General features: G+C 36.8%; 1 protein-coding gene across 1 annotated transcript in view; it reads right to left on the reverse strand.

The window, feature by feature from the left end:
- Positions 1 to 6,079: 6,079 nt before the first annotated feature.
- The window catches only part of wun2 (wunen-2), a 59,486-nt gene continuing 48,988 nt past the window's right edge, over positions 6,080 to 16,577 (reverse strand). The window contains exons 5-8 of the mRNA XM_073958113.1: positions 10,659 to 10,877; positions 10,378 to 10,557; positions 7,004 to 7,180; positions 6,080 to 6,851 (exon numbers count right to left, since the gene is read on the reverse strand). Of these exons, the coding sequence (XP_073814214.1) occupies positions 6,834 to 6,851; positions 7,004 to 7,180; positions 10,378 to 10,557; positions 10,659 to 10,877 (594 nt within the window). The 3' untranslated portion in view covers positions 6,080 to 6,833. The remainder of the gene's footprint in view (positions 6,852 to 7,003; positions 7,181 to 10,377; positions 10,558 to 10,658; positions 10,878 to 16,577) is intronic.

Here is a 16,577-nt window from a genome sequence, read left to right on the forward strand (position 1 = left end):
GAACCAATTGATACCTTTTTATCCCCAAGTTAATGACAAGGCGTCTGTTGCGATTATTTACTCTTAAATTAAATCCACAATTTTTTTACGTAAACGATTTGTATAAATAATTCACATTTGCATTTTTTAATAACTTACATATAAATGCAGCATTCATTAACAGAAGCTTGTGTTGATGAACTGAACATATTCGTACCTATTATTCACATTGTTCTGGTATAAAAAAGGAATACGAAGGAAACATACAATTTGCCAAGTTCTTCTCTCTACCCGCTATCAATGAAAATTCCATTTGTCACAATTAAATTCCCGCTAGCAATGAAAATGACAATTGTCGCAATTTAATTATTCCAGAACTAATTCTAATCGGTACTAGTACACAATTGGCCACTCAGTAATGCGAAGGGAACCAATTAACACCTTTATATCCCTAAGTAAACGACGGGTTTTATAAATAATTCACATTTGCATTTTATTAATAACTTACATATAAATGCAGCAACCAATAACAGTCGCTAGATTTGATAGACTGAACATATTCGTACCTATTATTCACATTGTTCTGGTTTAAAAAAGTAATACGTAGGAAGTATACAAATACAATACAATATACAAATTGTCCTCTTATTCCCCGATAGCAATGAAAATTCCAATTGTCACAATTAAATTAGTCCAGAACTACTTCTGAGCCGTACTACAATCGTCCCCCAAGTAATGCGAAGGGAACCAATTGACACCTTTTCATCCCAAAGTAAACGACGAGGCGTCAGTTGCGACTATTCACTCTTATATTAAATCCACAACTTTTTACTCAACAACAGAAGAGAGGAATGATAAATAAACTGGTATATGGCTGTAAACTTGGAACTAGTGCAATACTATCTACAGGTAATGGATAAAAATCAATTGGTTACCTCCTATGACATCCCCATGTTAAAGTTTACAGTTGATTGCACTGGTCTATGGTAGAACTAGTTACTGTAACCCTGAGAATCGACGAGTTTCCGATGCCGAACTAGTTCATCTTGCAAGCGGGTATAATCTCAATGTGATGGTGAGACGATGGTGCGGGCTGTGTTGTGGTTTGTAGATACAGTGTCAATGCGATGGTGAGACAATGAGACCATTCAAATTAAAACAAAGTTGAGAGCATTTACCAAACAGGAGAGGAAATATGAGAGCAAATAATGGGAATGTAGGGAAAAATTTAAAACGAAGTTGAGAGCATTTACCAAACAGGAGAGGAAATATGAGAGCAAATAATGGGAATGTAGGGAAAAAATAGGAAAGTGATTTTGAATCTCATGAAAATCTTACATATTTTTGAAAAAATAGTGGCTTTCCGATTGACTTAAGAAACTGCACATGTATCACGAATGTAAAAATTCTTGAAATATTTGTCTGTGTAGTTTTTATAGCTTATACAAAGTGTACTGAATTACATAAACATACGGATTTTCTGAGAAAGTATCGGGTAAAACTGATAACGGACAATGAAAACATGACAATAACGATTTCTTTTTTTTTTTTTGCTGACCACACATAAAATTTTCCGAACATTGTTTTTTTTTCATACCCAAAAAGAATTTCCCACTCAACACCTTGGCTTCCATTGTGCGTCACAGTAAAATCAGTCGGAGTTCTTAGGAGTCCAACAGGTCCTTTAATAGAACACAAGGATGACTTCTCATAGGAGACAATATGAGAATACCAGTAGACCTATATGAGAAGACCAGTAGGTATTCTGGCAGAACACTTAGGAGATGTTAAAGGTCTAATTATAATTCGATTGCCATAGAATTTTACTTTTGTTGGCAAAAAGTTCGAGGACCAAGTGTACCGAAAAATCTTCTTGACATGCCTTTTGTAATCAAACTAGAGATGGAAAGACTAGAGTTCAAAAAATAGTAAATATCCTGTGACTTGTCCTCTAATATACCGTTTGCTTAAATAAAATAAATAATTATTTTTGAACACATTTTGGTTTCCCCAATGATGTCATAATGTCAAACCACTCATGCTCTTCCAGAAGTTCTGTTAGTTTTGCACCAATTTGCTGATCAGATACATATATGCGGTAAGTTCTAGTAGGACTTTAAATAATGAGCGCTCATAAATCGGGTTTCTGTAAAAAGTCATCCCTGACAGGTAGCCAACGGAAAAAAACTTACTTACTTACATAGTTGGTCCATTGAAGAACATCTGTTCCATAAGCCGAACTAAGAAATGATCTCCAATTCCAACTGTTTGTTGTTTCGCTTTCTAGAATTCCGCACCTTTCATATCTTCACTAAGTTTTCTCCATCTAAGCTTAGGCCTGTCAATTCTGCGTGCACCGCCATGTGGTACGTATGTATCCGCCTTTTTAGCGGGTTCATTATCGCTCATTCTTATGATATGACCTAGCCAAAACAATCGTTGCATCTCGATACGTTTATCTATACTGATGTCGTTGTATAGCAGATACAGCGCGTGGTTCATACGAGGTCGATATTCACAGTCAACGCAGATTGGTCCATATATCTTTCGAAGAATTTTTCTCTTAAACAAACAAAGCACTGCCTTGTCTGCTTGCGCAAGTACCCAGGCTTCAGAACTATACATCAGCACGGTTAATATCAGTGTTTTGTAAAGCGTTATTATTGTTTGACGAGATGTGGCTTTGTTCTTAAACTGCTTACTTAAGCCAAAGAAGCATCTGTTGGTCAATATAATTCTCCTTTTTATTTCACAACTGATGTTGTTTGTTGTGTTTACGACGGTGCCGAGGTAGACGAAGTATTTTACAACCTCAAAATTATAGGAACCAACGTCAACAGTTGGTCCGATCTCTATGGACGCATTGCGCGTCGACACCATCAACTTGGTCTTCGGCGAGTTTACCGTCAGACCCACTTTAGTAGATTCCCTTTCGACTTTTGCAAAGGTATTAGTTATTTCCTTTACCGATCGACCCATGTCAATGTCAATGTCGTCGACATAAGCAAGTATGTATATATTGTGCCACTTCTTTTTTGACCTTCGCATCTCGTATAACCTTTTCCAGCAGAATGTTGAATAAGTCACACGAGAGCCCGTCTCCTTGTCTGAAACCTCTTTTGCTACTAAACTCTTCGGAGAGGTTCTTTCCTATTTTAACTGAGGACCGGGTATCAGTTAATGTCATTCTACAAAGCCGAATGAGCTTTGCAGGGATACCAAATTCAGACATGGCTTGGAATGTCTTTGAACATAGGGTACTGTGGAGGGCTGCTTTATAATCGACAAAAAGGTGGTAGGTGTCGATCTGCATCTCTTGGGTCTTCTCCAGGATTTGCCACAGGGTAAATATCTGGCCAATGGTGGATTTGCCAGGTCTAGTTCGTTGACCATAGGCTTTATTCGTTCGCACAATATACCTGACACTATCTTGTAGGCAATAGGGAGAAGACTTATGCCCATATAGTTAGAGCACACAGCCTTATCTCCTTTTTTATGGACAGGGCACAGGATACTCAGGTTCCAGTCGTCGGGTACTCGTTCTTCCTGCCAGATAGTGCTAACTAGCTGATGCATACACCTTATCAGCGTGTCGCCCCCAGTTTTGAACAGCTCGACCGGTAAGCCATCGGCTTCTGATGCCTTATTATTCTTCAGCCGGTTTGTTGCTGTTTTAACCTCATCTTAGCTGGGCGGTATGCATTCAATGCCATCTTCTGGGATTGAATCTGTGATATCTTCTCCGTCTTTGCTACTATCGGATACCAACAGTTTGGAAAAAGTGTTCTTTCCATATCCTGAGCACACTATCTGTATCAGTTACCAAATTACCTTGCTGGTCTCTACAGGAGGATGTGCCTGTACCAAAGCCATCAGTTTAATGTTTCACTCTTTGTTAAAACTTTCGGACTTCATTCTGGCTTCTGTACATCTCGATTTTTTCACATTACCACTTTTCCATTTCTCTCTTTTTCCTGCGGAAAAGACGTTTCTCCTCCCTCCTTTTCTCCCGATACACCTCGCGTGCGCTACGCGTTGCTACTGATTGTAGAGAAACCCTATATGCCGCATTTTTCTCTTCGGTAGCAGCACAACAGTCCATGGATTCCTTGGTGGAGGTCTCTAGTATCCAAGTATGGCTTTTGTGGCTGTTTGCATGGAGTGGCCAATATTTTGCCATTGTGCTAATATGTTACCGGGACGAGGAGTGCTTTCATTAAGCAATTGGGTTAGTTGAGTGGCTATCTGTTGTGTTTGCAGCCTACAGATGTCCAACTTCCGCGTTGTATCTGTTCGTGCTTTATTTGCAAAGTTTAGAGCTTTGCTGCAACAAGGTAGTGGTCCGAATCTGTGTTTGCTCCTCGGAACGATTAGACATCCAACACGCTCTATGAATGTCTTCCATATATCACAACATGATCAATTTGAATACTTGTTCTTTGATCTGGAGACAGCCAGGTGCCCTTATCAATATCGATATGCTTAAATCTGGTACTGCTAACTACCATGTTTTTTGTAGCTGCAAAGTCTGTCAGCCTCATACCATTGTCAGACGTTTCACTGTGGAGACTGAATTTCCCGACTGTTGGGCCAATGATATTCTCCTTTCCAATGTTGGCATTCAAATCGCCTAGAATAATTTTAATGCCACGGGCAGGGCAACGGTCGGTCATATGTTTCTTCTAGGTGCTCGTAAAATATATCTTTGGTCGGTTCGTCCTTGTCTTCAGTGGGAGCATGAGCGCAAATGAAGGTAATGTTAAAAATTTTGCTTTTATCCGTACAGTAGCCAGTATTTCATTCACTGGGGTGAAGCTGGAGACCAGATGATCTAACTTCCGACCATCTATAAATCCGCAACCAAACTCATTCTTTGCATTATGGCAGCTATAATACAGTGCATCACATTCAGGTGTTTTTATGACGCCTTTCCCAATCCGTCATATTTCCTGCATAACAGTAATATCGACCTTGTACTTTCAAGTTCATCTACCAATGCGTAGACTGCACCTTCTCTATAAAGAGTGCGAACATTCCAGGTGCAGATTCGCAGATCACAGTCCTTAAAACGTTTGCGGGGCTCGTCAACTTTAGAGTGGTTTGTTTTTATTTTTTTTTTTGTTTTTTCATAGTAAGCTGCTTTTCATAGGGGAGGGTTACTAAACCGACGACCAAACCCAAGTTTTCCACGTTCTTATGGGTTAGCTCACTACCTTTAACGGGTGTTAAAGGCAGCTCCCCAGGTGACATGAATTAAACGGATTAGCTATGTAACGACAAGTTACCGTCGGTTGCTGGGATAGTGTTGGTTTCGTCACAGAAAATAGTCGGATAGTGTCGGTTTCGTCACAGAAAATTTGTATTTGTAGTAACTGAGAGTGAACGGTAAGGGTGATACGAATTCTGTCTGAACCTTTTTATTGAGAACGCTTATATATCTTGACAATTTTTATTATAAAACTTATTCTATGAGATTGAACAATATTGAGGTTATTTTGGGCTCAACTGTACCTTTATGTTAACAATGAAAACAACTTTAGTCCATAAAGATAAATGCAAAAGTACCAGAATTGTGTGTGGGCGAAAATGAGGAACGGTTTTTATGATCAATGTCTCATTTTGTTCAAAGATGATGAGCTTTTCGTGAAAGTAATAAGACTTAAAACTATTTTCATACATTCCTGCTACAAGAACAAAAATTTCTGAGAAAAAAGTCGAAATGTCGTCATCCTAATGTACATAGTTTTGATATATAAGAAACATTGTTTTCTAGAACATTTAAATTATATGATGTCATTAACAGATACATTTAATGTCCAAAATGCAACTGCGATTTGTTGTCTCCTTCTTATTGCCAGGTGCAGCTAGCAAGAAATATGCATAACCAAGTGTCAAGTTGGCAATTTTTTTATGTTATTTTAACTTGCATTCGTTAGTTATCAAGCTAACACAAACGTAGACACATACACACTTCTATAGACCTATAATGGGTTTTGTATTCCATTCGATTCATTTCCATTTCCCCTCCAGTCACCAAATACCAGAAGCCTAAAAATCCACGTTCATGGCTATTGCCGAATAAGGAAAACGCCAGTTATTGTTTGTTTGTTATTATTAAAGATATTTATTAAGTGTTTGTTTTTGTTGTTTTTGTTGTAAAAATAATACATTGTACATTTGTTATGAATAAATACTTTTGCGATACTGCAATGCAATGCAAACAATAAAATAAAATAATTTAAATCTAAGAACTAAGGAAAAAAGTGATCATTATAAAAAATAGAATTTTGTATGCCATTATTTTTTCACAATTTTTTGAGATTACCAAATACAAATCGATGAAATTATTTGAAAGAATTTCAAGGCCATAGGATGAATTTGCATAAAATTAAAAATAATAATAAATTTTAAATTAAACAAAAAACAATTAAAGCCTTTGTAATAAAAAATCAAAATAATAAATGAGGGAATCACAGAAATAAAAATAAAAAATAATAAAATAATATTATGGCAATAATGGGCATATATATCATTTTCAACCATACATCAACCCTGGCCCGTACTACTCGTTCTCCCAAACAATTTTTATGCAACATAATTGTTCTTAAAATAATATTTAATTAAACATAAATTTTTAGTTTGTAATTTAAAGCAATGAAACCAAAAATAAAAACAATAAAAAATCTAAAAAGTAGTTTCTTTTATAAAAAAGGGATTTAATCCCAACTTAAAAACAAAAAAATTAACATATTCCCAACCTTATTTCAAAGTTGGGGGAAAATTGACATATTCACTCCACGTTTAGACAATAAACTTCTTTATTTCTTGCTTCGCTCTGTTTCTGCATTCAGTGTTTACCACATGGATGATGTCTGTAGAAAAGGAAAAGAATAAAAAAAGAAAAATGTATTCAATCTGTTATCACTTAATGTCATTATGAAAACAATTCGTATCATAAAATTTTCATATTTGTTTATGTTTTTGTTTTATTCTTTTTGTTCATTAATTTCTTCACCGAACTTACCACAATTATTGCATAGGCTGTGCCAATCAATGCTCCGGCCAAGACATCTGTCCAATGATGTTTGTAATCTGAAACACGTGTCAGCGATGTATACCAGGCGAACATTAAAAATATAAATTGCAGCAAATGTTTAAACATTTTACTTCGTGAGCATGTTAAGCGTTTGTGTAAATAGATCTACAAAAAACAGAAAAACCAATACAGTTTAACGTTAATAAAAGAACAAAGCTATTGGTTTTTAATGTGAACTAAATAAGAGATATAACAATTAAAACCCCGCACCTTTTCTACCCTCCTGATTAGGTCAGACAACGTAGCTAGAAACATAAAATTACTTAAGACTGGGCGGTACCGTTCTATGGGGGTTATATCAAAACGATGGCCTATGTCCACAATATTTGGTGGAGAAGTCTGACCACTGGGAACTCCAAATGCCTAATTACCGTTAAAGTCGTTAAGGATGTATACCATGTAAAATGTTATGCTTCTACGTTAAAAAATAAGGATCCTATTCAGGAAAAGGTATTTCGGAAAATGGGATAACATTGCAGATTTTGTTGTAATGACGGATCCCAAACCCAAGCGTTTCCGCGGTTTTGATTTCATTACTTACTCCCATTCGTACGTGATTGATATACTCGCCTTCAGAAAATTGATACTCCATAAAACAGTTTTTCATTTTATAAGTTTTTTTTGCTACTATGTGGCCTTCTGTTACATATCGTCACCTGAAAGACGTAACGTCTTTGGGCATTTCAGGGGTCGATATAAGCCTTTTATTCTAAAGAATAAACGCCTCTTTGAAAGCCTTCTATTCTACAGAACCTTCCTTTGGATGCCTTATATTCTAAAGAAGTCTCCTTTGGATGCCTTCTATTCTACAGAAGCCTCTTATTTTATAAAAGCCTCCATTGAAGTCCTCCTAGCTTATAGAAGCCTCCATTGGAGACCTCCTATTTTATAGAAGCCTCCATTGGATGCCTTCTATTCTATAGAAGACTCCATTGGATGCCTTCTATTCTATAGAAGCATCTTCTATGCTTTAGAAGCCTTCTATTCTTTGGAAGCCTCCTTTGGAGGCATCTTCTTCTATAGAAGTCTCCGTCGAATGCATTTTATTCTATAGTCCCCCTATTCTATAGAAGCCTTCTATTCTACCGAAGCCCCTGTTGGAGGCCCTTTGTTCTACAGAACTCTCTTCTGAAGGCCTTTTCTCATATAGAAGCCTCCTTTGGAGACCTTCTCTTCTATAAAAAATCCTTTGGAGACCTTCTATTCTTTTGAAGCCTTCTTTGGAGACCCTCTTGGTAACCTCCTTTGGAATCCTTCTACTCTACAGAAACCTCCTTTGGATGTCTTCTATAGAAGCCTACTTTGGAGCATATAGGATTAAATAAATTATGTCCAACGGTTAAAGTACTCTCGATAGAACGGCTGTTAGTTTCAACGGCATGATGGTGATAGATTCGAAGAGGTGCGCGTGTTATTTTAACCGAACAATTTATAGAACACCCCAAAAATGATATGGCAAGGAGGAGTGTGCTACGTCGTATAAGAGCCCATTTATCTGAGGAGTGCACACTTCATCCGAAGACAAGTGTCAAGTATCCGCAATCTATCGTTAGCCACCCACATTGCACCAAAAGCCTGGAAAGTTGTCAGGATGGTTTCGCTACTGAAACCATCAAGGATGCCAACAGAGGCAAATCGTACTGGCCATAGCAAAGGTTGTAGATTCACTACTCCTCACCATTATGCGAAGCAGTTTCCCAATAGCCCAACTTCAGCATGGATTACGGAAAATGCAAAGTACCGCAACAGCATTACCCGTCATATCCGTACATATCAGTTGAGGACTGAACCGGAATAGGTTCAGGTGCGCTTGACCTATCGATACTGTCAACTATTCTGAGTTGTTCGAGGACATAGACATCCCCCACCACTACCTACCACACTGTCCTCCACTTGAACGGCTGAAGTGAGTTGGTGTTACCGCCGTGAGCATCCCTGACCCGTTATAGTGGACAGGCTTCCCCACCACGGGTACGTTAGGAGAGGTCCTCATGATCTGGAAAGAGAGGTCCAAAGGTACAAGCGAGAACCTCTATATGAACGGGCCTGTCGGCAGGCTTGAATAGAATTTACACTGATGCAGTTGCGCCTGCAGTACAAAGGTGTAATGTGAATGTTGTACTCGCCAGCAACCAAAGCAAATGCAAGCGGCTTTAGCCTAGTTAAGAGCCAGACAATGAAGCTGCTATAAGTCGTATTGGGCTCGATTTGATCGCATAATATCCAATGCATGCCCTGCATGTCGATTGGGACCGCACGACACTATGCATTTGTTTAGTTGCCCAGTTAAACCCACTCGCCTGTGTGCTGATTCTTTATGGAAGCAGCCAGTCCATGCTGCAGAATTTTTGAATATGGACACAGAGGAACCAGACATATTTGCGTTGCAACAACAATTGGGTGCCACCGTGGTACAATGGTATGCACACCCGTTTTGCACGCTGAATACCCGAGTTCGATTCCCAGGCCAGGCAACATCCAATTTTTAAAAGTGGCAAAATTTCCATCGGTACAATTTAGGCGACATTTCCTGAATAGCTCAGATATGTAAATCTTCTTTACAAGTGGTGTCTTAAGGCACATCGTTCGGTCTTGGCGATAAATATTAGATATCATATCATTGAGCTAATATGAAACGGGGTGCATTCACTGATATGAGAGAAGTCTCCCTTGTGCCTTCTGGGCTGTTTGAGGTTCGACTACGCAGAGTATGCTTTGTAAATGTCAGAAATAAAACCATTATTTTCAAGAGTAATAACGGTTTTAGACTCCCAATGTACTACGTGCTCTAGGAATGTGAGACATAGAGCCTACATATATAGCAATTAATGTGGCGCATTAATAATTGAAGTCAAACCCACTCACATCAAAGCTAGTGGAAGAATGTAAAAAAGAAGAACTTGGTAAAGAAAGAGCAAACGAACTAGCCGGAGATCAGATGGGACAAGCCTAAAACATGTCCAATATAAAAATCTACATTGATTGATGCTGTAATCTAACGTACTAGTTTCCTGATTCGCTAAAGCCGACGGTAGACGGCACTAACTGCACTAATGGTTACCATGCTAAACGCCTGCGATATAACGACCACTGCCGCATCTACGGAAACGAAGAAGAGGATTGTGATTGGATAATGATTGCTCTTTGCGTTTCTATAGGACCTTGCTTGGAAATAATCGATGTACATTTGTTTATTTAAAGATGACTTCATTCTGATTAGTTTGGTTATATTAAGTCATCAGGGTGGCGAGTAACTTTTATATCTTCAATATCAAAACTTAACCAATCACATTTTAACTTACCGCTGTGTAAATCATGGTAAAACAAGTAAAACTGGCGTGACCACTGGGAAATGACAAATGTGATTCTTTGATTATTTTGGCCGAGTAATTAAGACTACGGCAAGTGAATTCCTCAATGTAACGACCTTCGTTAAGAGGATTTTCACATGTGCTGCCATCGGGTAAGATGGGTTGACAGACCTATGAAAAATAAAATAAAAGAAAAATCAAAACAAATAGATTAAATAAACACCTACATCGTTACAAAAAACTTTAAATAAAATCTCTAAAACAAAACTTACCGCAAAGAAATGTGGTCGCAATCTACCAATTGAATATTTGGCAATGTCCGTGGTCAATTCACAAACACCCGAACCAAAGATTAACAGGCCAATTCGCTTGTAACATTCAATAGTCCAGTCGGGTATTTCCAAATGCCAAAAATAATAATTACTGGCCGATAAATTACCAAAGCTGCGCATTTTGTGAGAATTTGCTTTGAAAAATTCAACCATTGTTATCTGAAATCGAAGAAGAAGAAGAAAAAAAACACAAATTGATTTATTTTAACAATTCTATTTGTTCGGATTAGTATGGTGGTGCTGTGCTGGTAAATAATTTATTTGTTTAATGAAATACAGTACACAGCGATTTGTGGCAAAACTCAGCAGGATACTAAAGTGGCTTACAAGTGGTTTAGTGGTGCTATTGTGCAGAGATTTAAATAAACAGACATGACTGGGTGATTTTTTTGGTATGAATGATGATAAAGTCCTCGGGAATAGTTTGCTTAGTGTGTCCATAGCTAATGAATGGTTAAGATAAATCTTCAAGTTAGTGTTAACTAATTATGGTCACTTAAAACAAATTAAAGTTCAGTTTGTCATTGCGGTCATATTTCAAAATGCATGGGAAAAAGTCTAAAGAGTGGTATTCGACGAGATAAAAAACACCAAACAAGCGAGGCTTATGCTAATTCATTTGAATGAGATCTAGAACCATACAAGGTCCCGATGGTTTTTAAAAATTTATATTGCAGAGATCAAGTACGCGCTAAAATACTAAGAAATGCCGTCTAAAATATTGCTTCTGTTGGAAATGTAATCTTGTTTAGCCAAGAAAACGATCAGTATGCAAACCCAGAGGGATTACAATTGTACCACAGGGATAACCTATGGTATACATTTTAAAACTATCCGGGACTTGAGCATAGACTGCACATAAGTAGAACAACTTCAAACTTTCGTGCGATCTAGCGTGCAGAAAATAAAAGACGATAAGAATAGCTTTAGATTGACAATTTTACGTCATTTATTGATATTATATATATATATATATATATATATATATACAAATCAACCAAATATATCTATATATATATACTTATGGCTTATAAAACCGATTAATATATATATCTTTATATATAAAACTCAATTGTCGTTTGTTGGTAATTGAATCAGTTGAAAACGGCTGGAGCCATTTGGATAATTTTTTGTGGAAATGTTAGTCATAGTCCAGTTTAGGTTTTTATGCAAAGAAAAATTGGCCACGCCCACTTTTCCGCCCACTTTTATAAATATGTTATATCTACAGAACTACTCAATAGATTTTCCTGAAATTTTCAGGGAACGTAGAGTGATGACCCCCGGTTGAAATAGGCTACAAATTTGGTTGAATTTCGGATCGGGAGGGGTACCTCCCCTATGCCCTATTTTTGTAAAAATGCAATATTTGCAACAATTACAAATGTATCGCCTTGAAAATTAATTTCCGAGTCAATGGCGAGTGTGTCTCCGACCTTACGTGCTTATTTGGGGCAATAAGACTGGACAACGCCCACTTTTTTAAATATGTTATATCTACGAAACTACGGAATCGATTTTCCTGAAACTTTCAGCGAATGTACAGGGTTGGTCCCCAATAAAAATAGGCTACATATTTTTTTACTTTCGGATCGGGCGGAAGGTACCCGCCCTATGCCCTATTTTTGTAAAAAATGCAATATTTGCAACAAATACGAATGTATCGGTTTGGGAATTTATTTGCGAGTCAATGGCGATTGTGTCTCCAACCTTACGTACTTATTTTGTGACTTAAGATCCGACCACGCTCACTTTCAAATTAGGTTATATCTACAGGGGATTTTCAAGAAAATCGCAATTTGTCTAAACTTTTAAATCTTTATAAATAAAAATCAAATATCGTTCGTTGGTAATGGCATCAGTTGAGAAAGGCTGGGCCGATCTTCGACTTGGGTTTTTATGCAAAGAAAATTTTACCATGCCCACTTTTACGCCCACTTTTTTCTATTTTTATCATTTCTACAAAAACTACTGAACCGATTTTCCTGAAATTGCCAGGGAATGTACAGAGATGGTTCCCTGCTTAAAAAAGGCTACAAATTCAGTTGAATTTCGGAAAGGGTGGGGAACATCCCCTATATCCTACTTTTTTAAAAATGTTATACTTACAATAATTACGGATGTTTCTATTTGGAAGTTAATTTGAGAGACAATTGTGGTTGTGTCTCCGACCTTACCTACTTTTTTAGGAACCAGAGACTTGACCATACCCACTTTTTAAAATATGTTACATCTACAAAACTACTGAACCGATTTTCCTGAAAATGTCAGGGAATGTACAGGCATATTTTTTTTGAATTTTGAAGAGGGCATATTTAAAAAAACGCGTTACCTTTATGAATAAAAATCAAATGCTGTCATAACCCAACTTAGTTTTTTTTTGGAAAGAAAAGTTTATCACGCCCCCGAAAACATGTTACATATTTTATTGAATTCCAGAGGGGCCGGGGTACCTCCCCTATGCGATATTTAAAAAAAAAAAAACGTTATATTTGCAAAAAGTATGTATGTATCGGAATAAAAATTTACGGATTAATCTACAATCTAGGTACTTCTTTGGGGCCTATAGGCCCGACCAAAACTGTTTTTTAGTATGTCATAACTCCAATACTACTGAAGGGATTTCCATATAATTTGCAGCAAAAGCTCAATGTATGCCGTTGTTATGTGGGGTACCTTCCCCATGCCGTTCTGTTAAACGCTATATGTATAAGCCAAACTTATGATTATATCGATTTCAGCATACATTTTGGTTGTGCAATGAAGTTGTGTGCACACTAGGACGGGCCAGGCCCACTTTTTTAATATGTTATATCTTGAAAACTGATGACCACGCCCACTCTTTTCAAAACATTATTTTTCCAAAACTAATGAAACTTATTTTCAGAAAATATTCAGGAATGTCCCGTGGTCCAAAATGCTATATATTTGTAGACGAATTTCGGGGCCTATTATTTTATAATCCCTGTATTTTCTAAACTTAGGAGAACATCAGGTTGCAAATTAGTTTAGGAGACAACGGTGGTTGCGCCCCCGATCAAGAAAAACTATATATTTACAAATGTACTTAAATGGTGAGGTTCATCCGTCCATCAGGCATGATCATATAAGTCTCAATAAGCGGGAGAATTCGATGTAACAATTTTTTTTTTAATTTTTATAATTAGATCGCTTTAGGATAAAGACAGTGACATGGACGATAATAAATCCTAAAAGACACAAATTGGCGAAAAATTCGACAAAGTCCGTAAGAGAAAAGTTACAGACAAAATATGTTGATAAATTTAAAATCCTTCTCGGTTTGACAATGCACCGAAGAAGTGAGGTAGAAAATACCTATTTTTGAATTGTCAAGCATAAAGTCGATAAAAACTTCTCATTAAAACTCATTACGACGGGCCAGCAACGCGGACCGGGGTCTGCTAGTATATATATATATATATATATATGCCTGACATTTGGCATGTAGTCTTCGTTGGTGGTATGAAATATTCCGACAGAGAGTTGTCGGTACAGGTCCACTTTTTGATATAGCCCCCATAGAACGGTACCGCCCGATTTTCGGTATTTTTAAAATTTTACCAACATCATCTAACCGAAATAACTGAAATCTGATTTGAATTGTACATAGTTTATGGTGGAGGGATATAAAATAACCCCATTCTGAACTTTTTAGTAATAAAAACTTGTATTTAACAGATTGGTTAGAGGCGTTTCACTACTATCGGTTTCCTACGTCCACCCATTTCATAGCGACCGAAGGACGACCTTTTTCAATTTCTATTTTCTTATCTGCTATGCTGTGATCAATTCCAAGTGATATCTGATATGTTATAAAAATATGTTTCCCAGTATCGTCATTTTATTTGAACTAAACCTTTAAATTTGACTTTTTTCGAAATTGGAATTTTTCACTGAAAATGACAAAAATTCAAAAGTCGCAGGAAATAATTTGAGATGTTATTCTGGACAAGATATACAAAAAATAAAAAAAATATCTCGATCCGATTCGATCCGATTTTAAACTTTACCCCTTTTTAAATTGCAGAATTGCAGCCAATAACATCTAAATTTATATAACTTATGGCTTATAAAACCGATTAATTTAATTAAATACCTTTACGATAAGTCAAAAATACAAACGATTCGACAGTAATATCCATATGTCCATCACGATTTTTCGACTAAAAACATCATCGTAAACTCTTTAAAAAATATCTATATTAAATGTACCGTTATTCCGTTCCAACTAATTAATTCTAATTATTATATATGTACACCGTTAAGTACAGTCAACCCTCTAATTTAATACTGTACTAAAGTTTCATAGTTTCCTTTAAGTCTATTTTTTGATTTTCTGCACGCTAGATCGGTATTTTTTCCCACTGTGCGCCTGTTCTTAAGTCTAAATGTTTGAACTTTTGTGCGTGAGGTACCGGAAGAAGTGGACCGATATAGTCTTCGAATTTAAAAGATTGGATACAAACGAGTTCTCACTTAAAGAGCTATAGTTGGTATCCAGAGTGTTTTTACAGCTTTTGTGTAAAAATTATACTGTCGTAATATGAGCCGCGGGACTACTTGCTATAAAAATGTCAAAACTGCAAATATGTGGACAATTTTTAAACATTGTGTGGGAGGTACCCGAAACAGTGGATCGTTATAGTCCATATCCGAATATGATTTAAGTGTGAAACAAATATCACGATGAACAAAAGTCGCTCATCCCGATAGATATCGTGCAAATTAGGCATGTATTTGGCCACAGAGAATTTTTTAGAACTTTTGGACCATTATGTGCGGATACTTGGACTTGCCACACGAGGATCACAAGATGTGCTTTCGGTAAAATTTTGCAAACAATCTTAGATCAGCGCTTAAATAAACATGTAGAACTTTTAAGGGAAAGGTACCCAAAGATGTTTTCTAATATTAACCTTCATAAAAGTTCCTAAAATCGTCAAAATATCTGAAATCGGGTGGTACCGTTATATGGGGCTATTCCAAAACGTCGACTTATGTCCACAATTTTTGGTAGATAAGTGTGTTTTGATCCCAAATGCCAAATTATAGGTTTTGCATGTGGAATGTGTGACGAAAATACAATTTGGAGTTACGTCGGAGCTATAACCCTTAGCCGTTCCACCGTTTAAAATGTGATGTGGTTTGGCCTGCAAATCTGGCCCTAGCATTCAGTGTGTGTACTTATCATTGCAAAAATTGTGAAAAGAGCTGTCGGAAGGAGTGGACCGATATAGACCATATTCGAACAAGGAAGATTGGGAGAAATATTAAGATGTGAAAAATTTGGACCAAATCCGGTACTCAACTCAGGTGGTCCACAAAATTCAGCTTTACCATAGTAGCAGAGCTCTGCAAATGAATACATAACACTTCAATCAGTTTTCTACTAAGTTGTCATGAAAGATCATTCAAAGTGCCAAAATATTTATTATAGTCCACATCATTAACGATAAAAATCAAATATCCCAGTATTTCGAATGGTGGATACGTAGATTCTGATGTCTGGGAGCATTTAGACATGGATATTGCATCATCAGGCCATTTGTTGCACAAAGATACCCAACTTTTTGGTGGTGTTTTGACTCAAGCTTCACGAAAGATGTATTCTAAGATGAATTATGTTCAAATATACTTGTATCTGTCCACAATATGCTCTGGCACAATGAATGTGTGGGGTAAATGATGTTTATTGAAAATCTAATTGACGGTTTTTGTAGCTATGCCTTATCAACATAGTGGAATAGCAAAATGTGACTTTTAAATTATTTTTTTCCTAATGTCTAGAGGTTTTAGTCCTAATAGAGAGCTTGTTTTGATATCGAAATTTCTCCGAAT

This window comes from Musca autumnalis, unplaced genomic scaffold (genome assembly GCF_047663935.1).
Source record: "Musca autumnalis isolate F117 unplaced genomic scaffold, ASM4766393v1 scaffold_5, whole genome shotgun sequence".
Classification (NCBI taxonomy): Eukaryota; Metazoa; Arthropoda; class Insecta; order Diptera; family Muscidae; genus Musca; species Musca autumnalis.